This window comes from Neoarius graeffei, chromosome 2 (assembly GCF_027579695.1).
Source record: "Neoarius graeffei isolate fNeoGra1 chromosome 2, fNeoGra1.pri, whole genome shotgun sequence".
Taxonomy (NCBI): domain Eukaryota; kingdom Metazoa; phylum Chordata; class Actinopteri; order Siluriformes; family Ariidae; genus Neoarius; species Neoarius graeffei.
In genome coordinates this window covers 45,762,574-45,789,979 of record NC_083570.1, presented here as the reverse complement: position 1 = coordinate 45,789,979, position 27,406 = coordinate 45,762,574, and the positions used below count along the sequence as shown (strand labels likewise).

General features: G+C 43.3%; 1 protein-coding gene across 1 annotated transcript in view; it reads right to left on the bottom strand.

Annotated features, from left to right (window-relative positions):
• The window catches only part of dnajc2 (DnaJ (Hsp40) homolog, subfamily C, member 2), a 33,977-nt gene extending 15,256 nt beyond the window's left edge, over positions 1-18,721 (bottom strand). Inside the window, exons 1-8 of the mRNA XM_060914316.1 lie at positions 18,404-18,721; positions 13,872-14,062; positions 12,654-12,729; positions 12,383-12,481; positions 12,148-12,289; positions 10,388-10,468; positions 1,240-1,305; positions 1,031-1,122 (exon numbers count right to left, since the gene is read on the bottom strand). Coding sequence (XP_060770299.1) covers positions 1,031-1,122; positions 1,240-1,305; positions 10,388-10,468; positions 12,148-12,289; positions 12,383-12,481; positions 12,654-12,729; positions 13,872-14,062; positions 18,404-18,482 — 826 coding nt within the window. The 5' untranslated portion in view covers positions 18,483-18,721. The remainder of the gene's footprint in view (positions 1-1,030; positions 1,123-1,239; positions 1,306-10,387; positions 10,469-12,147; positions 12,290-12,382; positions 12,482-12,653; positions 12,730-13,871; positions 14,063-18,403) is intronic.
• Between the last annotated feature and the right edge of the window lie 8,685 nt (positions 18,722-27,406).

Here is a 27,406-nt window from a genome sequence, read left to right as displayed (position 1 = left end):
CGCTGCGTTTGCATAAACCTTGGCGCGAACATCGAAGCAACAACAACACGGAGAAGAAGAAGAAGAAGCAGCAGCAGCAACAACAATAATAATGGATGACTGCTGCTTTACTGCATCCATGATATCTCGTCGCTTATTTAAAAATGGCGCCCTCTCACGGTCTTGCCATTGTTGTTGGTCTTAACAACTCCGCCCCCCCGCTGATGTAAGCAGTTCTTTCCTCTAGCCCAGCAAAGAGCTGGTGCTACCCTGGAACCGTTTTTCTGGCCCAGAGCCAGTTCTTTGTCAGTGGAAACAGAAAACCCGGTTCCAAACTAAGCACTGGCCCCGAACCAGCCCTGGAACTGCTTTGGTGGAAAAGGGGTGTGTGACTGAGTAAGGTGACAAGTTATGTTTCATCAAATTTAGGTAATTTAAAAATTACAAATCTTATAAAGATTCTTTTAATATGTTTATCATGCTTGCATGATAAAAAACTCACATGTATTTATCTAAATACATGACCTACTCATTCTAAACCTGCTGAGCTTCGCCGGTGAAGCTCTCGACCCCAGAGGGTTGATCTGTAAATCAAACCTGGAATGCTTCTCTTCTGTTCAAGTGTCTCCACAAACGTGATGGAGGCATGGAGTAATAAAATACTACTTGAAATTCAGACAAGTCTGAAAGGAAACCAAGTGCATCTGCTGTCGATAAAAACACGTGTGGTGCTCCTGAGATCATCTTGGAGTAAATTATCGAGCACGAGACACAGCGAGGTGATTTTAATGTGCCTTTCATGTTTGGTGAAAATAAGAGAGGAGCAAACTTTCATGTAACACAAACAAGTGTGCCAATACTTTTATCTTATCTGAACTTAACTCCATCTCCTATGCATGACTATGCCCTCAGAATCAGTTGTGCGTGTAAATTAGACTCAGCCCTGCTACAATTGACTGACATGTGACAGCCATGTCGTTTATGAATGAGAACGTTTTGGATAATTTAAGTCAGTCGATTACAGTGAGATGCGACACCGGAGATCTCGTACCTACGAGAGTTCGTATCCTGTTCATTTCTTCTTTTTTCCGTTGCGCTCGCGATGCACGGTTCTGCTTCTCGATCCATCTTCGTTCATCTCGACTGGTTTAAAAAAAAAAGGCAAGAAAGAAAGAAAGAAAGAAAGAAGGCTGAATTATGTATTTAAAATGTGCTGTGTTATGGATTATAGCTTGTGAGATGAAAAAAAAAAATTGCTACCATTCAGCTTTTTCTTTCTCCTCTTCATCCAAGTATGAAAACTCTCTCCATGAATCAAAGCTGTACCTTTAAAACAGAAACAGTATCGGAAATTAACATCGGCACTAATATTAGCTTTATCACAGACATAATCCATCATGTGTAACAAAACTGATGAAATAAAAAAAAATTATTATAAAAAAAAGTGAAAATTCTTATTGACATTCCAGACTTTTGAAACCACTTGTCCTGTCGGGCAAGTTGAAAGGAAATTTACTTGTCCGAATGTGAAGTTGACTTGTCTGAAGAAATATTTGAGAAGAAAAAAAAAAAAACCCCACAAACTATTTGTAACCCAACAATCTTTTGGACTCCAATTTTTTTGTAACCCAAAAAATTGGACTCCATCAATCATTAATTTATTTATGAGAAATTGAAAACCAGAAAATTAAAATTATATATATTTTCATTTTTAAATTATTAACTTTGAATATATATCCTCCACTGATTAATTGTTGTTGTCTAATTATTCAGTGTGGCTCCTGTATGGTATTTAATGGTAAAAAAAAAAAAAAAAAAAAAGAATTAATAATTTCAAATAATCCATAATTATATCTAAATCATAGAGCCCTACGTTTCAAATCCCTAAACTAAATTAATAAACTAGTTAGTTAATTAATACAGCCGGTAACCTAATTAGCAGCCATTTGACAGCTTGGTATTTCATAGATAACTTTCCCCACTCCTACCTCACTCCCCGTCAATCCACACGCATGCAGGCGCGCATTCCCTGCCAGCACACGCTCGGCTAGATAATGAACACCATCAACGATTCAAAGATTCGGAAATTACCACACACTCAACGTAAATATACAGTTGAATAATGATCCTGCCAACAGAAATGTCAACAAATCCACGTGTATGACACGATTAAAACCAATCATAAACGACCGTTTACTTTTCAGCTCAAATACACGAAGCGGTATGGAGCACTTGCATGTGACGTCACAGCCGATCCAGATTGTGACAGACGCCATCGTGTCGGTCAAACGCCATATTCCGCCTTCTACTTCTGGTTCTACTTCTGCTTTTACTTCTACCTTTTCTTCTGGAAAACCCTACTATATACAATTCTACTACAACGGCTGCGGCTACAAGCTCTCCCTACCTGTGCACGTTTTTTATGTTTTTTGTGTGTATTTTTGCGTGTTGTTCGTCTGTACCGGACTTCAATATCCACTACAACCGCAAGGACTTACTGGACATTGGTTTCCAGCAGAAAATGACGGTTTGTAGCGATTTCCATCGCATGCACAACATTCCGGACGAGAAAAAAAAAAAACATTCCGGGCGAGACCAGCGGGGTCTCCGTGGATTGTTATCGGAAGCAAAGCGAAGGAGGCGGCGCCGGGAGCAGAAGCAAAAGCGAGGCTGCAGGCAGAGCCGGCCTGTTGACTAAGCTCAGAAAACAGCTACTCAAACCTCCACTGCCAAGCCTCTACCTCTCCAACGCCAGATCCATGTAAACAAGACAGACGATTTGGAATTACCTTATTCTATAATCGGCTGGTCAGTGCTATACTCAATACTTAAGTGACTTACCCATCCAATGAGGATTGTTATTTTCTTGTTTACAAGATGCCACATCTGAGTCGCTGACAAATCCTGAATTTCTGTAAAGAAAACTGTCCAGAGATTTATAAGCACGCAGTGCTTCACCACTGAACAGCGAGGGAAAGTTGATGAGGTAATCATACACATCTGGGTATTCCGCTGGCAGTTCAATATCCGGTCGTGAAAACTCCGTCCGGAAAGCCATAAGGGTCACAAATCTGTAGATTGTTTATTTTAGACATATATCTAGTTATCTGTTCATTAGAAAAATGAGCCGTGTAGTCCGTCGGTTGAAACTGATCCATTCTGTACACGAGTGCAGCAGTATTCAGCGGTGTTTTTGACCGACAAGATGGGGGTTGTGTACTTTCCGGTCACGTGACTGCAAGATCTCTATTGGCCGGTTTCGCAAGTGGAATATTGCGCATGCGCACATCGCTCTTTCCGAATAGAAACATCCGGCGATTCATCAAAATATGTCGAGTGAGATGCTTCGGGAATTGTGAATAAACTGATAAATTTGATGTGTAACCCGAATATCGGTGTATTTTGGCACTTGTCCGATCAGACAAGTAACTGAGACGATGAACTTGTCCGACATAAAGTATCACTTGTCCCGGACAAGCGTTAATGTCGCCCTGCATTCACTAACGCAGCAGCAATTACACCACATGAAGGCTACTGATTTAACATCAGGTGTTAACCATGAAGTGACAACAATAATGAACCCTTACAGGAGTACACAATATATTTCAGTACCCTTAAAAAAAAATTAAATAAAAATTACATTATATATATATATATATATATATATATATATATATATATATACACGGGCGGCACGGTGGTGTAGTGGTTAGCGCTGTCGCCTCACAGCAAGAAGGTCCGGGTTCGAGCCCCGTGGCCGGCAAGGGCCTTTCTGTGCGGAGTTTGCATGTTCTCCCCGTGTCCGCGTGGGTTTCCTCCGGGTGCTCCGGTTTCCCCCACAGTCCAAAGACATGCAGGTTAGGTTAACTGGTGACTCTAAATTGACCGTAGGTGTGAATGTGAGTGTGAATGGTTGTCTGTGTCTATGTGTCAGCCCTGTGATGACCTGGCGACTTGTCCAGGGTGTACCCCGCCTTTCGCCCGTAGTCAGCTGGGATAGGCTCCAGCTTGCCTGCGACCCTGTAGAAGGATAAAGCGGCTAGAGATAATGAGATGAGATGATATATATATATATTTTTTTTAAATATACAGTGCCTTGCAAAAAAGTATTCATACCCCTTGAACTTTCACATTTTTCCACCTTACAGCCATGAACTTAAAAGTTTTTTATTGAGATTTTATGTGATAGACCAACACAGAGTAGCACATAATTGTGAAGTGAAACGAAAATGATAAATGGTCTTCAAAATTTTAAACAAACAAAAATCTGAAAAATGTGATGTGCATTAGTATTCAGCCCCCCTGCATCAATACTTTGTAGAGCCACCTTTTGCTGCAATTACAGCTGCAAGTCTTTTGTGGTATGTCTCTACCAGCTTTGCACATCTAGGCACTGAAATTTTTGCCCATTCTTCTTTGCAAAATAGCTCAAGCTCAGCCAGATTGGATGAAGAGCGTCTGTGAACAGCAATTTTCAAGTCTTGCCACAGATGCTCAATGGGATTTAGGTCTGGACTTTGACTGGGCCATTCTAACACATGAATATTCTTTGATCTAAACCATTCCATTGTAGCTCTGGCTGTATGTTTAGGGTCACTGTCTTGCTGGAAGGTGAATCTCCTTCCCAGTCTCAAGTCTTTTGCAGCCTCCAACAGGTTTTCTTCCAGGATTGCCCTGTATTTAGCTCCATCCATCTTCCCATCAACTCTGACCAGCTTCCCTGTCCCTGCTGAAGAAAAACATCCCCATAGCATGATGCTGCCACCACCATGTTTCACAGTGGGGATGGTGTGTGCAGGGTGATGAGCAGTGTTAGTTTTCCGCCACACATGGCGCTTTGCATTTAGGCCAAAAAGTTCAACTCTGGTCTCATCTGACCAAAGCACCTTCTTCCACATGTTTGCTGTGTCCCCTACATGGCTTCTTATGCCTGTCTTTCAACAATGGCTTTCTTCTTGCCACTCTTCCAAAAAGGCCAGATTTGTGGAGTGTACGACTTATAGTTGTCCTGTGCACAGATTCTCCCACCTGAGCTGTGGATTTCTGCAGCTCCTCCAGAGTGATCATGGGCCTCTTGGCTGCTTCTCTGACCAGTGCTCTCCTTGCTCGCTCTGTCAGTTTAGGTGGACGGCCATGTCTTGGTAGGTTTGCAGTTGTGTCATACTTTTTCCATTTTTGAATGATGGATTGAACAGTGCTTCTTGAGATGTTCAGAGCTTGGGATATTTTTTTATAACCTAACCCTGCTTTAAACTTCTCCAGAACTTTATCCCTGACCTGTCTGGTGAGTTCTTTGGTCTTCATGATGCTGTTTGTTCTTCAGTGTTCTCTAACAAACCACTGAGGCCTTCACAGAACAAGTGTATTTATGCTGAGAGTAAATTACACACAGTAGGACTCTATTAACTAATCAGATGACTTCTGAAGGCAATTGATTGCACTGGATTGTATTTAGAGGTAGAGTACAGGGGGCTGAATACTAATGCACACCACATTTTTCAAATTTTTATTTGTTTAAAATTGTGAAGACCATTTATCATTTTCGTTTCACTTCACAATTATGTGCTACTCTGTGTTGGTCTATCACATAAAATCTCAATAAAAAACTTTTAAGTTCGTGGTTGTAAGGTGGAAAAAAGTGAAAAAGTTCAAGGGGTATGAATACTTTTGCAAGGCACTGTGTGTATATATGGTTTTTTTTTCAACTTCATTCATTTCTATTTTTTACAGCACATTTAATAACAGACTTATCACAAAGTAGATTTGCACCCGTTTTGTATGTAGATTTTCCAAAGATGACTTTTTAATAATTATGATTTAATAACATGGAGGAAGTCACCACAAAATGAGTCCAGCTATGGCCCTTTTCCACTACCCTTTTTCAGCTCACTTCAGCTCACTTCAGCCCGACACGGCTCGCGTTTCGACTACCAAAAACCAGCACGACTCAGCTCGCTTCAGCCCTGCTTAGCCCCTAAAACTCGCACGGTTTTGGAGTGGGGCTGAAGCGAGCCAAACCGTGCCGAGTGAGGCTGGGGGCGTGAGCAGACACTCCCCTGTGCACTGATTGGTGAGGAGGAGTGTCCTCACATGCTCACACACGCCCCGCGAGCGTGCTGGGATCTGTAAACACCGTAAACCCGGAAGAAGAAGAATTACGAATTACGAGAATTTCTGAAGTCTTATGCGCCTCGCCTCATCTATACGCTCTTGCCAGTATCTGTTTGCGTTGTCGGTGACAACAAGCCACAGCACCAAGACCAGCAACACGAACGACTCCATGTCCTCCATGTTTATTGTTTACTATTCGGGTCGTGAGACTACCGCTTAAAAGATCACTGATGTCACTGTTTGCGCTGCTTAACGACATCACCTGACGTCCACCCACTTTCGCTAACTCCACCCACTTCCAGCCAGCACGGTTCAGCACGGTTGTAGTCGAAATGCAACTCCAACAGCCCTGCTCAGCCCGACTCAGCCACGTTTGTAGTGGAAAAGCGGCAATAGTCAACAGAAAAGAAGTTGTTTTACTGGATATCCTGAAGCTATTGTTAATTCTCTTTAATGTAAAATGTTAAACATGGTGCTGCCAATCCAGAGAGAGAAATTACCACAAAATCATCATCATGATAACACAAAACCACGTTTGGAGAAAATCAGCTGTAAACTTTGTGATGTGGAAATTGAAATTAACATGAAATTGGCTCACATTTATTTGGCCTACAAAGTTATTTAGCGGTTGATTTACAGTATAATATTTTGGTGATGTATACTTTACAGATTAAGGAATACGTTTATGGTAAAATTAGAGTAACAGATAGGTGGGTCTTTTTTTATGATGTGGTCTCCTTTCAAATTGCTATATCTCTCAGAATGAACTTTTGCGACACAACTCATTTTGTGGCGACACGTCCCATATTATACATTTTAAAGGGGAACTGAAGTCATTTTTAAACTTGCTTCATTTCTTAATTAACGTGTTATTCAATTACGTTTTCGGTTTTATTAACCTTATATCGTGGCTCGTATTGGCATATTATATTACACTTATCAGCCTTTTTGGTTTTTAGTCATGTTGAATGTAGTTTGTTTGGTCCACGGCAGGCGTCGCTTATCTGCGTGATCTTCACGAGACTTGTGCGAGACTTCAAACGTGAAGTGTCAGTGCCCCCAGTTTGAAAACTGTTTACACAGCGGCCAGATCGCCATATCATTCCAATTTAGACTAATTTCGAGATTTGCCAGCTTCATCAGTGATGGAGATTATTCCATATGACTTCAAACCAACATGGAGTAGAGTTGGAAAGACGCCAGGATAAGGACTAGTCCGCCATGCTGGTATTTACGTCATTAGTGTCACACAATTAAAACGTGCCAGATCAGGCAGCTGGTGGGTTTTCAAAATAATAAATACATGCATGTATTTTTGTGATAAATACATACTATACTGAGCGCATTTCCCACATAATTCTCACTAAGGTTTTGGACAGCACTACAAAATGGTGTCACTACTATATAGTGAGTAGGGAGCGATTTCAGGCACAGGGAAAACTTCTGGCTTGATTACATCAGCATTCAAAAGAGGGCACGTGCGTCTTTTGACAATGTTGGCAGATGTTGGTCACTTTGATTTCCGCTGTACATTTTACTTCTGTCCTACAATGTCTTGCACGGGTCTCAGCGAATCTTGTTTACGGCCATCGCTTTGATGATTTGGAATAACAGTTCTTGTTTGCAGTAGATTTTGTATTCTACTTTTTTTTTTTAAAGCTAGATGGCCTTTCGATTTCATAAAATCGGTAAAATTTAGTTCCCTCTGAAATTTGGTCATTGTGATATGTTTATTTCTGTAATATCTCAAACCAGGCCATTCTGTGGCTGGGAAGATATTTAATTTGAGGGGATTCCTGAGCAAATAATATGCATGAAATCACTTGCTTTACACTGTCAAACAGACAGAGGAAGGCCGTGTGCGCATGCACAGGTTTACTTTCTTCTTCTTCTGGGTTTTACAGCAGCTGCCATTCACAGTGTTGCATTACTGCCATCTACAGGTTTACTTTGACCGTGCACTGACAGTTACATCATTCTGTCACCTCAAGAGACCCGTCTGTTAAACTCCTGAAATTTGCAGACGATACAACGGTCATCGGCCTCATTCAGGACGGTGACGAGTCTGCATACAGACGGGAGGTTGAACGGCTGGTCTAGTGGTGCGGTCAGAACAATCTGGAGCTGAACACACTCAAAACTGTGGAGATGACAGTGGACTTTAGGAGGAGCCCCCCCACTCTGCTGCCCATCACCATCACCAACAACACTGTGACTGCCGTTGAAAGCTTCAGGTTTCTGGGTTCCACAATCTCTCAGGACTTGAAGTGGGAGACAAAAACAGTCACTATCATTAAAAAGGCCCAGCAGAGGTTGTACTTTCTACGCCAGCTCAGAAAGCTCAACCTGCCTAAGGAGCTGCTGACACAATTCTACTCTGCCATCATTCAGTCTGTTCTTTGCTCTTCCATCACTGTTTGGTTTGGATCGGTCACCAAACAGGAGAAGAACAGACTGCCACGGACAATAAGGTCTGCAGAGAAAATTATTGGTGTCAACCTGCCCTCCATCCAAGACTTATACTTGTCCAGAGTCAGGAAATGGGCAGGTAACATCTCTGCGGACCCATCACACCCTGGTCACAATCTGTTTAATCTTCTCCCCTCAGGGAGGCGATATATATCTCTGTATGCAAAAACAACCAGACACAAGGACAGTTTCTTCCCTCAGGCTGTCTCTGTGATGAACAGCTAAAATTCACATTCATATATCAGTGATATCACTTGCAAAATATCTGCACACTCATACTGTCATTCTGTGCTCACTGTGACTTATATTATATTTATACTTATTTAAATTTACTATTCATCTTTGCACTATGCACCATATTGCACCAAAAGGGAAATCCTTTCTGTGAACAGCTAAAATCCAGATTCATATATCAGTAATATCACTTGTAAAATATCTACACACTCATACTGTCATTCTGTGCACACTGTATACTTTATATTTATTTAACTATTCCATACTTGACTTACCTGGATTACTTTGCACTATGCACCTATTTTTGTTGTTGCTTGCTTGTTTTGTGTTTACGCTTTTTTATCTGTTTGTACTATGAGAGCTAAGTGAACCGGAGTCAAATTCCTCGTGTGTGTCCACATACCTGGCAATAAAAGCGTTTCTGATTCTAAATGAACAGCTGATCGCACTGACGTGCTCGCTGACCGCCGATATTTATTAGTTTGATCCTGCGTTTACTGTCCTTTGCAACATAACGTCGTTTCTTCTCACTTTCCGTTCCTGTAGTCGGTCTTTCACGTTTCATTCGCGTCCTCCATTTTCCTCTCGTTTCAAATTTGTATCCCACAATGCCTTTCGCGAACGGGGAAAGCCCACCACATCATGCATGACGCAGTATCTTGAATTGGGTCATGGTGAAGAAGGAAAAACTAGTGGAGAATTTAGGGCCAGGTGACCTGAAATTCACTAATTGTTTTATTTATTTAAAAAAAAAAAAACTAATAAAATTGGAAGTCTGTGATTTGAATTCAGTAGCTTTTGGTCCACTAAACAGAAATAATTGGCTGTCAGGAAAATTCTTTTTATGACCTAAACCTGAACAATCTGAAAGACAATATAACTAACTTATTCTCACTTGCATTCAATTTTTAAGAGGGTGTACTTGTGGATCTCTCACTCCTCATATACCTTTTGTACATATATTTAAAAAAAAAAGACAGGGAAAAGTGTGTTCTTTAATAATATTCATCATTTTTTAAAGTATGTTCCATTATCACGAACACATTACCATTTTTTGTTTGTTTGTTTTTCGGCTAAAGTGAAAACCGAGGCAAAGTTCCTTCCATCTCTCCTGACACTTAGACAGGGTAGGTAATATTCTTGGGAGCATTTTTTATTATATTTCTTGAAATGCTCTTTGCATCCTGACAATGAATAAATCAAATGCTCTGACAATAAAAAGGAAAAAAAATTCATGTGGGGCGGTCGCAGGGCTGAAAAATGTGCGTTTAATCATTTCATTTGGTCCACCATGAGGTAGTTAGATATGACAATGATCCATTATACCCCAACCCCCCCCATCCCAACTACTGCGCACACACATTCATTCTCTCTCATGGACTTGTCCTCCAGCAGTAGTCAGGCAGTGCGCGTTCATGTATTTTGGAGGCATGGCTTTAGACAGAGGGCTGGGACTTTTTATATTAAAAAAATATATATTTAAAAATAAAAAGTTGGATACTTTCAAAATCTTGCTGGTTTCTCCAAAATGACCCATCCTGACTTTAAGGATTACATCATGTACTGCGTACAGACAAAAATCAACAAAACTCACCAAAAAGAATAGAAATTATCCACTTCCTCAAAGGAGGAGTCCATGGACCCGAAGTGGGGGACGTGCTTTTTCGTGGACCACCTGTCAATCACATGCCAGATGTGATTTAATGCACTGACAAAAACGCATCACAATTCAAAACAAAAGGGCGTTGCTACAATACACATTTTAGTTGGATATCACCATGTACAGGTTTGCTCACAAACTGCTAGCAAAACAGCAGCACTGATTTTCTTTTTTTAAATAATTTCAAGGATACTTTAATGCAGAGATGCCAACCTTTTGTGAAATCAATGTGTAGTGACACATGCATACGAGTGGAGCGCCTGCAGGGCGCGTAGCGAGTCCAATCCAGCTGGGGGTTCGGGGGGCGCTGTAAACCCCCCGAGAAAATTTTGGAAATTGGTGCTTTTTTAGGGCCATTCTGAGTGAATACAGGTGACTAAAACGAACTGGGACATGTTGGTTTTGGGGGGAGAAAATTGTTGATTTGGGTTTTTTTTCCCCAATTATCTGAAAAATAAAACCAAACCACAATCACTCATGATTTTCTCATGAGTGATACTAATAACTCGCCACATTCACACAAAGTAAAGACTTCTCTGGTAATTTGTATACAATCAACTTTCAAACAGTGAATATTATTTTCTTAACTTTACTACACAAATGCAGATTACATACCATCAATATTTATAGATAACATACTGGAACACTCAATTAGCAAATACTCAAATAGTTTACTAAACAAATGCAGATTACATGCCATCAGTGTTTATAGAGAATATGCTGGAACACTCAATTAGCAAACACTCAAATAGTTGTACTGGAACATGTCCATTTCCTTTTTATTCCCATGATTAATGTCAAGTCACTTTGATTACTTTTAATTTTTATCAACTTCCTTTCGCTTTTAATCTCATCAATATCAAGTCAGATTACTTATTCAGTTCTGATTGATTTACTTCAGAAGAAGACTGTTTCAGTTCCAACAGTGTTTCGTTTCTTTTTGCGAATATATCGTGAAACGTTCATTGCATATTCGGAACATGGTGTTTTGGGTGGATGACAACCCTGATTTCATGTTTTGAGCGATAGTTTGTGAGGTTACAACACCCCGACAGCCCCTCAATACCTAGTGACATGCGCTGCTCGACATTCCATCGCGGCATCGATAATTAATTCGCGCATGCGCAGAATGCTTGTCAACAAAGATGGTGGCGCCCATCGAAGCAAACTTTGACCATAAATACAGTCAAAATATTGAATTATCAAGCGATAATTGGCCTCAAATGTACCGGACACCAGCAAAATATTGTGAACTCTTATAGATTCACGCGTTTCGAACCGCATCCATGCTAAAATCGTATGAACCCCATATAAACTGAATAGACGGTCGTAACCTCGTAGTGCTACTGTCAAAAACGTAGTGACTACGCACGAATCGTCGTGATTGGCATCTCTGTTTAATGTAAAGAAATATTTACTTTTTTCCTATTTAATTTAAATATCAAGTGTGCAAGTCATACTAAAAATTTAAGTAAATTACATTTTACCACCATGTAAGCCAATATCTGTTCAGTTTGTAATTAAGCACAAATAATAAGAATAATAAGTACTACGATATCCATCATGTCTGAAAAGCATATTGTGACATCATTTATCACGATATCAATGTTGTATCGTCACATCGTCCAGCTCTTGTGCTGATATCCAGTGATTTTAGGCTTTGTGGTGCAGAACAGAGACTATAACTAACTGACCTGGCATTGCGCTCAAACACAGGCGCGAACACTTCAAAGAATTTCTCTTTGCCCTCTGCTTTGGAGGGCACCGTGTTGTCAAAGGTGGGGTCCACGCTGTCGAACGCTCTCCTCTTCACAGGGTCTGACAGAATCTCTATTGCTGGAATCACAGTCACAAAAAACAAAGTTGTTGCTGTTGAAGCTGCAGTACAGCACGCGCGTGCACACACACACCTTCACGTGGAAGACCAACCTTTAGTTATGCAGGTGAAATAATCATTATCTCCTTTCACAATCTGCTCGCCTGCTGCTTTCCTCTTGTCTGGGTGATGTTTCAGCACCATTACTTTATCTGTGCACAGGTCAACGACACCAGTTTACACGATTATGCAAGGATCAACCATTTACCTCGCGACTTAATAAACCACCAGTAATAATTTTGAATGAAGTGCGATGAGGATTATTTAGCGTGTGTAACAGGACAATAAGAGAGAATGTCAGTCTGTTGAACAGTAATAACTTACGAGCAGCTTTAATCTGTTTCTGGGTTGCCTTGTACCTCAAATGAGCTAAACCCAGCACAGCATAGTGATCCTGATTCTGTTAACGAGAAAAGAGAGACAGAAGAAACGCCATCACACAGGTGCATCTTGCATTTTATGAATGCATCACATACAAACATTTTATAGCAATCACTATCAACATTCACGACAGAAATAATACTGACTAATGTCCTGTCACATATTTACTTGTGTAGCAAACCCCTTTTTGATTTTATGATTGCTGTCTCTCATTTTGTCCATTAGAAGGCAGCTTGTATTGTTTGTAAGGTTAAATCTTAAAAACGAATAGTTATTTTAAATGCATTTTGATATGATTTTGTATATAAATATATTTTATGATTTGAGTTTATTATAAGAAAATGTAATTCATCTGTTTTTATATGTATATTGCCCGTTTTGGAGCTTAAGGTTATAATAAGCTTTTATTTTGAAGACAGCTAATTGACTTCTTACTTCCTTGTTGCATTGAGTTTTTGTGGTATAAAAAGGGGGACTTGATCACGGAATGACTGAGCTAACGATAAAAACAGTAAAGGTTCAAGATAAACAAAGGAAAATGAGGCAATAAAGCAGTAATGGTAATTTAATAACAAAGCGACGGAGGATGAATGTTTTATAGCTCCCCACCGAGGAGGCACAAGGTTAGTGTGTTTGTTTATGGTCATATTTATTTGTTTTGATGATTTGTGTCAGAAAGCTATGCTAACTCTTTTGCTCACCTGTGTAGTGAAGCTTCGGTGTATTGCTTAATATATAGTGCTAAGTGGAAATAAAATGTAACTGTTGTATTTTCTGTGTTTTACAAGTTCTCACGTTGGTTTTATGGAATTGGTTTATGGAAATAAATATTGAAAACCATCAGTCAAGTCCACTATCTTTCGGAGGGTATGCTACAGTGAGAACTTCACCTAGTAAGGGACCAGTGACAACTTTACCACATGCATCGCCACTGTCTGTGAACTCCACAGTCAAACAGCACAGCACGGAGCTACGCTATAGCATTGTATCTATCCACTATCTTTCAGAGGGTATGCTACAACTTGTGTATTATAAAGACATATAAATACCTGTATGTTTTACTTTGCCTGAATATTTCAAGCATTACTTCTATTTTCTCTGTTATACAGTGTACTAGGTTGGTGCTAAATCACATAAATGTATTAGCCCCCCCCCCAGCACCTTCCAGTCTTTGGGGTCCAGTGTTTTCAGCATGGGATATTCTTCAAGCTGTAACTCCTCATCTGCTTCCTCCTCAGACAGCTCCTCTTCCTCCTCCAGCTCCTGGAACGAAGCGGATACATTTCTATCCCTGCGCTTCAGAAAGGCTTCAAACCAGCGGCCTACTGGCTCTACCTGCACCTGCACAGACTCTGCGAGAGAGAGAGAGAGAGAGAGAAAATATTGTACAATCAATTAGTATTCCATCAAACCTAACAGGTAAACAGTGAAGCTATTAAAACTTGATATCAAGCAGTTAGACAATAATTATACAAGTCTCTCTCTTCTTGTATCAAAATATAACAAGATGGCGCCAGACAGACGGCGCGAGCGACAGCGCGAGCGACAGCGCGAGCGACAGCGCCAGACAGACGGCGCGAGCGACAGCGCCAGACAGACGGCGCGAGCGACAGCGCCAGACAGACGGCGCGAGCGACAGCGCCAGACAGACGGCGCGAGCGACAGCGCCAGACAGACGGCGCGAGCGACAGCGCCAGACAGACGGAGCGAGCGACAGCGCCAGACAGACGGAGCGAGCGACAGACAGACGGAGCGAGCGACAGCGCCAGACAGAGAGTGAGAGAGAGACAGACAGACCCCCCACACACACACACACACAACTCAATCTCTGCACACTGTGGGTAACGCTGGTATTACAGGACACTACCCCCATATAATTTCTCCAGTTAAACATGCATTAGGTAACATTTGCCAAAATTTGCCAGATTAAGTCTCTAACGGTTAAGTAGGTGGAATTAAATAAGATCTGAATGATTTTTTTTTTTACACCTTGACCCCGCCTCCATGGTGGAACCCACAGTGCTTCAAATCAAGTTTGTAAACAAAGCGGCAGCTGAACTCTGAGGTGGCTGCAGTTAGTATTCCACTGATTTGTTGTTTCACAGTCTATATTTAACGACGCACTAATGTCAAGCAGTGTTTTCAGTCATACTGAACTAATGACAGCATGACACAGATGCATAAGGAAAAGAGACATGAAAACACACCCTTCACCATCACATCTAACAAGACTTGGCATTAGCAAGAACAGTCATGACGACATCACTTTCAACCACTATATAAAATAACACAAAATCCAGCTAATAATAATAATGATAATAATGATTAACGAGGCTGTTCATACATGCAGTCATTCGCTGTCTGTTTTTTCTTAATAATAAGCTATTACAAGCTCTGACCTGTGGTATTAAAGGAGATGCGCAGAAGCATGGCCTCACTTTTTGTTTATAAATGCCTTGAGACCTCAAGTATGGCATAGGAATAGTTTTAAGCGTTAGCAATAAATCTAACACAGTCATTTTTATGATTAAAGTGATTTATATAGGTAGCGGTCTGAGTGAATGACCTTGACATCCGTAACGTCACAGCAGAAAGTCTATCGGTCTCATCGCCATTTCCGCTATACTAAAACACAGAGCTGACTGCAACTTCGAGCTTCCATTTTGAGCTAATTTATCGCCATGCCACATAGATGTGTTTTTAGCCGGTGCAGCAACACGATAGAATGTGGATTTAAGTTGCATTCATGGCCCAAGAATGTTCAAACTGCAAAGATTTGGAGGCGTTTTGCGAGAAATTCATGGATTGGGCGCCTACAAAGTGGTCTCTCCTCTGCTCTGTACATTTTACTAAGGACTCATGCGAGACCTCTGATCTGTTGAGGAGCGTTGGCTATAAGCCCGTACTGAAAGAGGGTGCAGTACCAACAATTAAAGGAAAAGAAAACTACAAGAAGAGGAAAGCAAGTTCAGTTGCACCAATTCTCCCGGAGTGTGAGCCGAGCAGTAATGGCGGAGTATGGAGAAAATGGAGAATGAGTGGACCAGTCGTCAGATTTCTCCGCTGGATATGCTTGCCTCAGTAGTAATATCTTCCCCTTACGTGGAAGAAGTGAATGAACAGAGAACTGAAAGTCAGATTGTTTCAAAAACAATCGGCCACAAGATCGGCCTTCAAGACGTAACAACACAGCCGGGTAAGATGCGACTCTCATTTGGTTACATAACAACAACACCTGCATTACCATACATGTAACTTGTATTGTGTTTAAGTTTCCGGTATAAGATTATTTAATTTGCTTCAGAATGTGATTGTCTCAGCTCATCTGATTATTTAATTAGCCTTTTACGTTTTATCAGTGAAAATGCATGCATGTACATGTACTTTGCAAAAGTTATAACGCCTATCCTGTTTTAATGAGCATCACATGAGACTGTCAGTTCAATTCCATCCAGTTCTCTAGATGGCTTTGTTCTCTGGCTTTATTTCGTAAGGTGGCCGACGTGTTACTATCGGATTCACTTTCTGATGGTTCAAACTGATACAGTTCTACGTGAATAGCAGTAGCATATACACACACTCCAATTTCAGGACTATCACAGTACTACTATCTGAGGAATCTGAAGAATCTCCAATAAATCCCAACGAAGAGGCCATTGCAACCACTCTCGCCTGCCGAGTCTGGCTTTGGTCTATAGCACCGGTTCCCACTGTGACGTCACGCACTCAGGGCTGGCTGGCTCAGCAGGGCAGCTCGAATGCCAACTTTGCGGTCGATTTTCTCATCTCATTATCTGTAGCCGCTTTATCCTGTTCTACAGGGTCGCAGGCAAGCTGGAGCCTATCCCAGCTGACTACGGTCGAAAGGCGGGGTACACCCTGGACAAGTCATTGCAACCACTCTCGCCTGCCGAGTCTGGCTTTGGTCTATAGCACCGGTTCCCACTGTGACGTCACGCACTCAGGGCTGGCTGGCTCAGCAGGGCAGCTCGAATGCCAACTTTGCGGTCGATTTTCTCATCTCATTATCTCTAGCCGCTTTATCCTGTTCTACAGGGTCGCAGGCAAGCTGGAGCCTATCCCAGCTGACTACGGTCGAAAGGCGGGGTACACCCTGGACAAGTCGCCAGGTCATCACAGGGCTGACACATAGACAACCATTCACACTCACATTCACACCTACGGTCAATTTAGAGTCACCAGTTAACCTAACCTGCATGTCTTTGGACTGTGGGGGAAACTGGAGCACCCGGAGGAAACCCACACGGACACGGGGAGAACATGCAAACTCCACACAGAAAGGCCCTCGCCGGCCATGGGGCTCGAACCCGGACCTTCTTGCTGTGAGGCGACAGTGCTAACCACTACACCACCGTACCGCCCGCGGTCGATTTTAACTCTGAAAAATAAATATTTTTTATTCCCAATTATGCAGCATACAAGTGTCATGGATGTCGATACTATCCACTCAGAAATGTATTTAAAAAATAAAGGTTCTGCGTTATCCCTTTTCCACCAAAGCAGTTCCAGGGCTGGTTCGGGGCCGGTGCTGGTGCTGGTTCACAACTCGTTCAACTTGCGAGCCAGCTGAGAACCAGTTTGCTTTTCCATAGCTCGCGGTGCTAAGGGGAGCCACGTCATTACGTTGCTGTATACGTCAGTTACGTCGCTACGTTTGCATAAACCTTGGCGCGAATATCGAAGAAAAAACACAGAAGAAGCAGCAGCAACAACAACAACAATAATAATAATGGATGACTTTGCGTTTGTACAGCTGCTGCTTCTTGTCGCTTAAAAATGGCGATCTTTCGCGGTCTTGCTATTGTTGTCGGTCTTAACAACTCCGCCCCCCCCCGCTGACGTAAGCGGTTCTTTCCTCTGGCCCAGCAGAGAGTTGGTGCTAGCCTGGAACCGGTTTTTCTGGCCCCAGAGCCAGTTCTTTGTCAGTGGAAACAGAAAACCCGGTTCCAAACTAAGCACTGGCCCCGAACCAGCCCTGGAACTGCTTTGGTGGAAAAGGGGCACGTGTCTCCTTTAAGGTGCCAGTTGAGTGAGGGCGGAGTTAAAGTGCTATAGGGCGTGCCAATAAGATGACAGACAGGTGATTCGTCCAAACACAAACAACTGTTTTCCAAGCGAGTTTCCTCATCCATTTAACACTTTAGTCCTGAGGCCATGGTTTAAATAATTAGTTTTTAATCATTTCTACATACTTTACCATGCTGCTGTTTGTATTAGTAAGAAATACACATATGGCACCTTTAAAATGTATACCGGTTTATCTACAATTTGCTAAATATAATACAGTATGAAAGAGATATAATTTTTAGACAGCTGTGGACTTGCAATGTGGACTTGGTCGACTTTCAAATGACTCCGTAGTAGTCTTGTAGTGCACTATAAAGAGTGTAGACGCCACAGTGGCCGATATAGTGCACTTGTTAAGGGAGTGCTGAGCAATTTGGGCTTGGACCACAAGTAAATCTTTATCCAAGCAGCCCCTGTTTTGTAGCTACAGGAAGTTTGCGGTATAGAATAGATGACAGTGGAATGGTAGCAGGTTTGAACCGTGTGAAGGCACTTCGGCTCTCATTCCCGAGCACACTGTCCCTGAGCTCACACAGCTAGCCAGCTAAGCGGCTAATGTGCGTGTCATTCTCACTCTCTCAGCACTTTACTGTAATTTCTCTTACCGGCGGTGGTGTTACACACGAGTGTAACCTGTCCTTCCAGCGCCTCTTTCAGCATGTTTAGTCCCTCACACGCCACCATAAGACACAGGAGTTATATCAGCGTTATTACCGCGGTGCCGGGGAGTGAAGTGCTGCTCGCCTCCCACATGGGCCTGTTGCTACTGCAGCTCTACCGGCCAGGCGCCGTACGGTGTCACACCGCTTCCCTTCCGGACACGCGCAGTGCTCAGAACATTGATTCCGCCAAGAAAATACTGCCTTCACCTTCGACTAGCGGTTTTCTGAAAACGAAAACTTCTGACCTGGAAAACCCGAATAATACAGCTTTCCAATTCCTTCTCGTGAACCCAACGAGTTTATCCCACTGAGCTCTATATAAAACCTGGAGAGCTCATAGCCCATTCCCCGCTGTAGAGACGAGTGAAGCCATCTGGCCGCCATCTTACCACTCCCATCGCGTGTATTTGGTTGAGAAAGAAAGAAAGCAAGCACAACTTTATTCTTCACACACTTGTGAAATTTCCTCTCTGCATTTAACCCATCTGAAGCAGTGAACACACACAGAGCAGTGGGCAGCCATGCTAACGTTAGGTGCCTCGCTCAAGGGCACCTCAGCCCAAGGCCGTCCCATATTAACCTAACCGCATGTCTTTGGACTGTAGAGGGAAACCCACGCAGACACGGGGAGAACATGCAAACTCCACACAGAAAGGCCCTCATCGGCCGCTGGGCTCGAACCCAAAACCTTCTTGCTGTGAGGCGACCGTGCGAACCACTACACCACTGTGCCATTTATGTGTTAAACCAAATAAAATTTGCCCCAAAATAAGTATCTCCTGACTTTTTCCCCCTTTCATTACCTCCTCTTATTTTCTCAACTTTACCCTCATCTCATCTCATCTCATCTCATCTCATTATCTCTAGCCGCTTTATCCTGTTCTACAGGGTCGCAGGCAAGCTGGAGCCTATCCCAGCTGACTATGGGCGAAAGGCGGGGTACACCCTGGACAAGTCGCCAGGACTTTATCCACATTCATTACATTATTTTTATAGCGCTTCCCTTCACTGTTATTGTTTTTTTCTTTTTCCAGTTCATTCTCTGGGGCGGCACGGTGGTGTAGTGGTTAGCGCTGTCGCCTCACAGCAAGAAGGTCCTGCGTTCGAGCCCCGGGGCCGGCAAGGGCCTTTCTGTGCGGAGTTTGCATGTTCTCCCCGTGTCCGCGTGGGTTTCCTCCGGGTGCTCCGGTTTCCCCCACAGTCCAAAGACATGCAGGTTAGGTTAACTGGTGACTCTAAATTGACCGTAGGTGTGAATGTGAGTGTGAATGGTTGCCTGTGTCTATGTGTCAGCCCTGTGATGACCTGGCGACTTGTCCAGGGTGTACCCCGCCTTTCGCCCGTAGTCAGCTGGGATAGGCTCCAGCTTGCCTGCGACCCTGTAGAAGGATAAAGCGGCTAGAGATAATGAGATGAGTTCATTCTCTGATAATTTTTTTTAACGGCTCTTTTTTACAACTGTAATTATTTTTATGGAGATTATTTCAGTTTTTCACTTATACCGGTTACCTTTCTCTTTCATATATTTATTCTTCCTTTTATATCCATCCATCCATTATCCGTAGCCGCTAATCTTGTTGTACAGGGTCGTGGGCGAGGTGGAGCCTATCCCAGCTGACTATGGGCGAGAGACGGGGTACACCCTGGACAAGTCGCCAGATCATTGCAGGGCTGATACATAGAGACAAACATTCATTCATTCGCACCTACGGTCAATTTAGAGTCACCAATTAACCTCACCTGCATGTCTTTGGACTGTGGGGGAAACCGGAGCACCTGGAGGAAACCCACGCGGACACGGAGAGAACTATACTATATATATGACATTGGCTTTGATCTACTCTGGGACATTTCATCGAAAATCTGACACAGTCACAGTGTTCATCCCAGATATCAATATCAGATTTTTGACAAAACCAGGCAAGACGATGAGACGGATTTTCTTTTTTTAATCTTCCTGTAGGGGGTCCACGCAAATGGCGCTGTGCACACACGTGTAAAAATGATCACACACTAGCGATCAATACGCCCAGGTGAAATGTCCGTCCACAACCATTGACCTGACGATGTGTACAGTTCACTGCTGCACATGTAGGCATTTTTCTTCTAATTTTTTTCACCAACTACATAAATAACTTGTCCAATTTTGTGTAGCTTCCAGGAGTCTAAATGACAGAGCTGATTGGCGATGGGAGTGGTAAGATGGCGGCCAGCAGGCTTCACTCTGATGAGCCTATGAGCTCTCCAGATTTTATATAGAGCTCAGTGGTTTATTCGAGTTCCCCAAGTGACGTCAAATGGCCGCTCACTCACAGCACTGAAAGGAAACTTCAGCACTTATACACATGCTTTACATAATTCAACCTCCAGATATATTCAGTTATTCACTGATTATACAGTTCACCCAGATGAATAAGGGTAACATTTTGTGTCTGGTTCCTCTCCAGGTTCCTTCCTCATGTCCTCTCAGGGAGTTTTTCTTGGCCATTGTTGCCCCTGGTTTGCTCATTAGGAATAAATTTCAATCAATATCTTGATCTGGATACAGTGGTGCTTGAAAGTTTGTGAACCCTTTAGAATTTTCTATATTTCTGCATAAATATTTCTGCATATCATCAGATTTTCACACAAGTCCTAAAAGTAGATAAAGAGAACCCAGTTATTATACTTGGTCATTTATTTATAATGATCCAATATGACATATCTGTGATTGGCAAAAGTATGTGAATCTCTAGGATTAGCAGTTAATTTGAAGGTGAAATTAGAGTCAGGTTTTTTTTTCAAACAATGGGATGAGAATCAGGTGTGAGTGGGCACCCTGTTTTATTTAAAAAACAAGGATCTATCAAAGTCTGATCTTCACAACACATGTTGGTGGAAGTGTATCATGGCACGAACAAAGGAGGTTTCTGAGGACCTCAGAAAAAGCGCTGTTGATGTAGCCGCTTTATCCTTCTACAGGGTCGCAGGCAAGCTGGAGCCTATCCCAGCTGACTACGGGCGAAAGGCGGGGTACACCCTGGACAAGTCGCCAGGTCATCACAGGGCTGACACATAGACACAGACAACCATTCACACTCACATTCACACCTACGGTCAATTTAGAGTCACCAGTTAACCTAACCTGCATGTCTTTGGACTGTGGGGGAAACCGGAGCACCCGGAGGAAACCCACGAGGACACAGGGAGAACATGCAAACTCCGCACAGAAAGGCCCTCGCCGGCCACGGGGCTCGAACCCGGACCTTCTTGCTGTGAGGCGACAGCGCTAACCATTACACCACCATAAGGAAAAATGCTATGGAAATTTATGTGTACAATTGTACACATTCTATCCGAAGGGGATACACAAGCTATCCAGCAAAACATTCCTGGCGCACTTGATGACCTCTCATGGTGTACAATCTTGTCCCAATGCCTTCCTAGTCAGGGTAGATTTAATTTACAATATATGCTCAATCTACTCACTCACTTCTTCCAGCTTGTTCCACTTATGTGTGTGGGGTCATTACCATGTGGACCCTATTGATCCATGTCATGTTAATTGGAGCATAGTTTTACTTCGGATGCCATTCCTGCCACAACCCTCCCATTTCCGGGCTTGGGAAACAACCATTCACACACATTCATACCTATGGACAATTTAAGTAGCCAGTTAACCTAACTTCATGTCTGTGGACTGTGGAGGAAGCTGGAGCACCCAGAGGAACTCACGCAGACATGGGGAGAACATGCAAACTCCATATGATCAATCTACTATTTAAGCTAATTTATATAAACTATACTCTGGGCCATATTCAGAGGTAGTGACAAGTTAAAAAAGATTCTTTGGGGTTCTCCATATTCAGGCTTAGAAAGGCTCTTTTGTGGTGGCCCACTAAGATTATTAAAATGACCCATTATTGTAATTTCCTTGAATAGAGGTATCTGAGATTTGTTCTTTTTCAATAGCATCAAGGTGTTATGACCTGGCTGAACGGACACAACAAAGGGAGATGCACCACCATGAACATTTAACAAAAGTATTTTATTAATCCAGATTAAGCGAAATCAAGAAGCCAAATTATATTTTAAACAACATGAAGTGGGTAACCAGAGAAGAGAAGAATGACTCCTTAAATTACTCCTTAATTGAGGTAAATGACTCCTTAAGAATGACACTTACAAATTAGTCGTTTACAAATTCAAGTGAATCATTCAGTAAGATTTGTAAATGATTCTTTAAATGATTCACTTAGTTTTCTAAATGAGTCCTTAAATCATTTAAAGTCATTTACAAATCCGAGTGAATCATTAAAGGAGTCATTTACAAATCCAAGTGAATCATTTAAGGAGTCATTTACAAATGATTTAAGCAGTCATTTACAAATCCAAGTGAATCATTTAAGCAGTCATTTACAAAAGTAAGTGAATCATTTAAGGAGTCATATACAAAAGTAAGCGAATCATTTAAGGAGTCATTTACAAATCCAAGTGAATCATTTAAGGAGTCATTTACAAATCCAAGTGAATCACTTAAGGAGTCATTAACAAAACTAAGTGAATCACTTAAGGAGTCATTTACAAATCAAAATGAATCATTTAAGGAGTCATTTACAAATCAAAGTGATTCATTTAAGGAGTCATTTACAAAATTAAGTGAATCACTTAAGGGGTCACTTACAAATCCAAGTGAATCATTTAAGGAGTCGTTTAGGAATACAAGTGAATCATTTAAGGAGTCATTTAGAAAAAGTGAATCACTTAAGGAGTCATTTAAGGAGTTATTTTCAAATCTCAGTGAATCACTCAAGCAGTCAATTTGAAAGCTAAGGGAATCATTTAAGGAGTTCGACAGACCCTGACAGACCTCGACAGATCCTGAGAGACTTCGACACACACTGACAGACTTCGACAGACCTCGACAGACACTGAAACAATTCGACAGACCCTGACAGACTTCGACAGAACTCGACACACTATAACATACTTCAGCACACACTGACAGACTTTGGCAGATGCAGACAGACTTTGACAGACCTCAACAGACTTCGACAGATGCTGAAAGACTTCGACAGACCCTGACAGATTTCGAAAGACCTCAACAGACTTCGACAGATGCTGAAAGATTTCGACAGACCATGACAGATGTCGACAGACCCAGACAGACTTCGAAAGACGTTGACAGACCCTGACAGACTTCAACAGACCTTGACAGACCCTGACAGACTTCGACAGACCTCGACACACTTCGACAGATCCTGACAGATTTCGACAGGCCCTGACAGACTTCGACAGACCCTGACAGACTTCAACAGACCCTGACAGACTTTGACAGACGCTGACAAACCTCCAGAGACCCCGACAGACTTCCATAGACCCTGACAGACATCAACAGACCCCGAAAGACTTCCACAGACTCTGACAGAATTCGACAGACCCTGACAGACTTTGACAGACCTTGACAGACTTCGACAGAGGCTGAAAGACTTCGACAGACCCTGACAGATTTCGAAAGACCTCAACAGAATTTAACAGATGCTGAAAGACTTCGACAGACCATGACAGACGTCAACAGACCCAGACAGACTTCGAAAGACGTTGACAGACCCTGACAGACTTCGACAGATCCTGACAGATTTCGACAGGCCCTGACAGACTTCGACAGACCTCGACAGACCTCGACAGACTTCGACAGACCCTGACAGACGTTGACAGACGCTGACAAACCTCCACGGACCCCAACAGAGTTCCATAGACCCTGACAGACATCGACAGACCCCGAAAGACTTCCATAGACCCTGACAGATTTCGACAGACCCTGACAGACTTTGACAGACCTTGACAGACCCTGACAGACTTCCCCAGACCTCGATAGACTTCAACAGACCCTGACAGACCTCGACAGACTTCGACAGACCCCGACAGGCTTTGACAGACCCTGACAGTCTTCGACAAACCCTGACAGACTTCGATAGGCCCTGAGAGACTTCGAGAGACCCTGAAAGACTTCAATAGGCCCTGACAGATTTTGACAGACCTCGACACACTTCGAAAGATCCTGACAGATTTCAACAGACTTCGACAGACCAGCAAAGACCCAAACAGACTTTGACAGACCCTGATAGACTTCGACAGACCCTGACAGACTTCATCAGACCTTGACAGACTTCAACAGACCCGGACAGACCCAGACAGACTTCAACAGACCCTGACAGACTTCGACAGACCTGGACAGACTTCGAAAGACCTGGACAGACTTCGACAGACCCTGACAGACTTTGACAGACATCAACAGACCCTTAACAGACCCAGACAGACTTTGACAGACCCTGAAAGATTTTGACAGACCTTGACAGACCCTGACAGACTTAGACAGACCTCGACAGAATTCGACAGATCCTGACAGGGTTGGACAGACCCTAATAAACTTCGACAGACCTCGACACACTTCCACAGACCCTGACAGACTTCGACAGACCCTGACAGATATTGACAGATCCCGACAGGCTTCGACAGACCCTGACAGACTTCGAAAGGCCTTGACAGACTCTGACAGATGTCAACAGAACCTGACAGGCTTTTTCCAGACCCTGACAGAATTTGACAGACCCTGACAGACTTCAACAGACCCTGACAGACCTCCACAGACCTTGACACACTTCGACAGACCCTGACAGACTTCGACAGACCCTGACAGAATTCGACAGACCCTGACAGACTTTGACAGACCCTGACAGACTTTGACAGACCCTGACAGATTTGACAGATCCAAACAGACTTCATCAGACCCTGACAGACTCTGACAGACCCTGCCAGACTTCGAGAGACCTTGACAGACCCTAACAGACTTCGACAGACTTTGACAGACCTCGCCAGACCCTGACACACTTCGCCAGACCCTGACAGACTTCGACAGACATCGACAGACCCTGACAGACGTCGACAGACCTCAACAGAATTCGACAGACCCTGACAGGCTTTGACAGACCCTGACAGACTTCAAGAGACCTCGACAGACTTAAACAGACCCAGACAGACTTCAAAAGACCCAGACAGACTTTGACAGACCCTGACAGACTTTGACAGACCTTGACAGACCCTGACAGACATCGACAGACCCTGACAGACTTTGACAGACCTTGACAGACCCTGACAGACTTCACCAGACCTTGACAGACCCTGACAGACTTAGACAGACCTCAACAGAATTTGACAGACCCTGACAGGCATTGACAGACCCTAATAGACTTCGACAGACCTCGACACACTTCGACAGACCATGAAAGACTTCCACAGACCCTGACAGACTTCGACAGACCTCGACAGACTTCGACAGACCCTGACAGACTTCGACAGACCCTGACAGACTTCGACAGACCTGGACACACTTCGACAGATCCTGACAGACTTCGACAGACCCTGACAGACTTCGACAAACCTTGACAGACCATGACAGAATTCAACAGACCTTGAGAGACCCTGACAGACTTCGACAGACCTCGACAGACATTGACAGACCCTGACAGACTTCAAGAGACCATGACTGACTTCGATAGACCTCAACAGACTTCGACAGACCCTGACAGGCTTCAACAGACCTCGACAGACTTCGACAGATGTTGAAAGACTTCGACAGACCCTGACAGATATCGACAGATCCCAAAAGACTTCGACAGACCTCGACAGACTTCGACAGGCATCGACAGACTTTGACAGACCCTGACAGACTTTGAAAGGCCTTGACAGACCCAGACCGACTTAGACAGACCTCAACAGAATTCGACAGATCCTGACAGGGTTGGACAGACCCTAATAAACTTCGACAGACCTCAACACACTTCCACAGACCCTGACGGACTTCAACAGACGTTGAAAGACTTCGACAGACCCTGACAGATATCGACAGATCCCGACAGGCTTCGACAGACCCTGACAGACTTCGAAAGGCCTTGACAGACTCTGACAGATGTCAACAGAACCTGACAGGCTTTTACAGACCCTGACAGAATTTGACAGACCGTGACAGACCTCCACAGACCTTGACACACTTCGACAGACCCTGACAGAATTCGACAGACCCTGACAGACTTTGACAGACCCTGACAGATTCGACAGACCCAAACAGACTTCATCAGACCCTGCCAGACTCTGACAGACCCTACCAGACTTCGAGAGACCTTGACAGACCCTAACAGACTTCGACAGACCTCGACAGACCCTGACACACTTCGCCAGACCCTGACAGACTTCGACAGACATCGACAGACCCTGACAGACGTCGACAGACCTCAACAGAATTCGACAGACCCTGACAGGCTTTGACAGACCCTGACAGACTTCAAGAGACCTCGACAGACTTAAACAGACCCAGACAGACTTCAAAAGACCCAGACAGACTTTGACAGACCCTGACAGACTTTGACAGACCTTGACAAACCCTGACAGACTTCACCAGACCTCGACAGACCCTGACAGACTTAGACAGACCTCAACAGAATTCGACAGACCCTGACAGGCATTGACAGACCCTAATAGACTTTGACAGACCATGAAAGACTTCCACAGACCCTGACAGACTTCGACAGACCTCGACAGACTTCGACAGACCCTGACAGACTTCGACAGACCTGGACACACTTCGACAGATCCTGACAGACTTCGAAAGACCCTGACAGACTTCGACAGACCCTGACAGACTTTGACAAACCTTGACAGACCATGACAGACTTCAACAGACCTTGAGAGACCCTGACAGACTTCGACAGACCTCGACAGACCCTGACAGACTTCGAGAGACCATGACTGACTTCGATAGACCTCAACAGACTTCGACAGACCCTGACAGGCTTCAACAGACCTCAACAGACTTCAACAGACATTGAAAGACTTCGACAGACCCTGACAGATATCGACAGATCCCAAAAGACTTTGACAGACCTCGACAGACATCGACAGACTTTGACA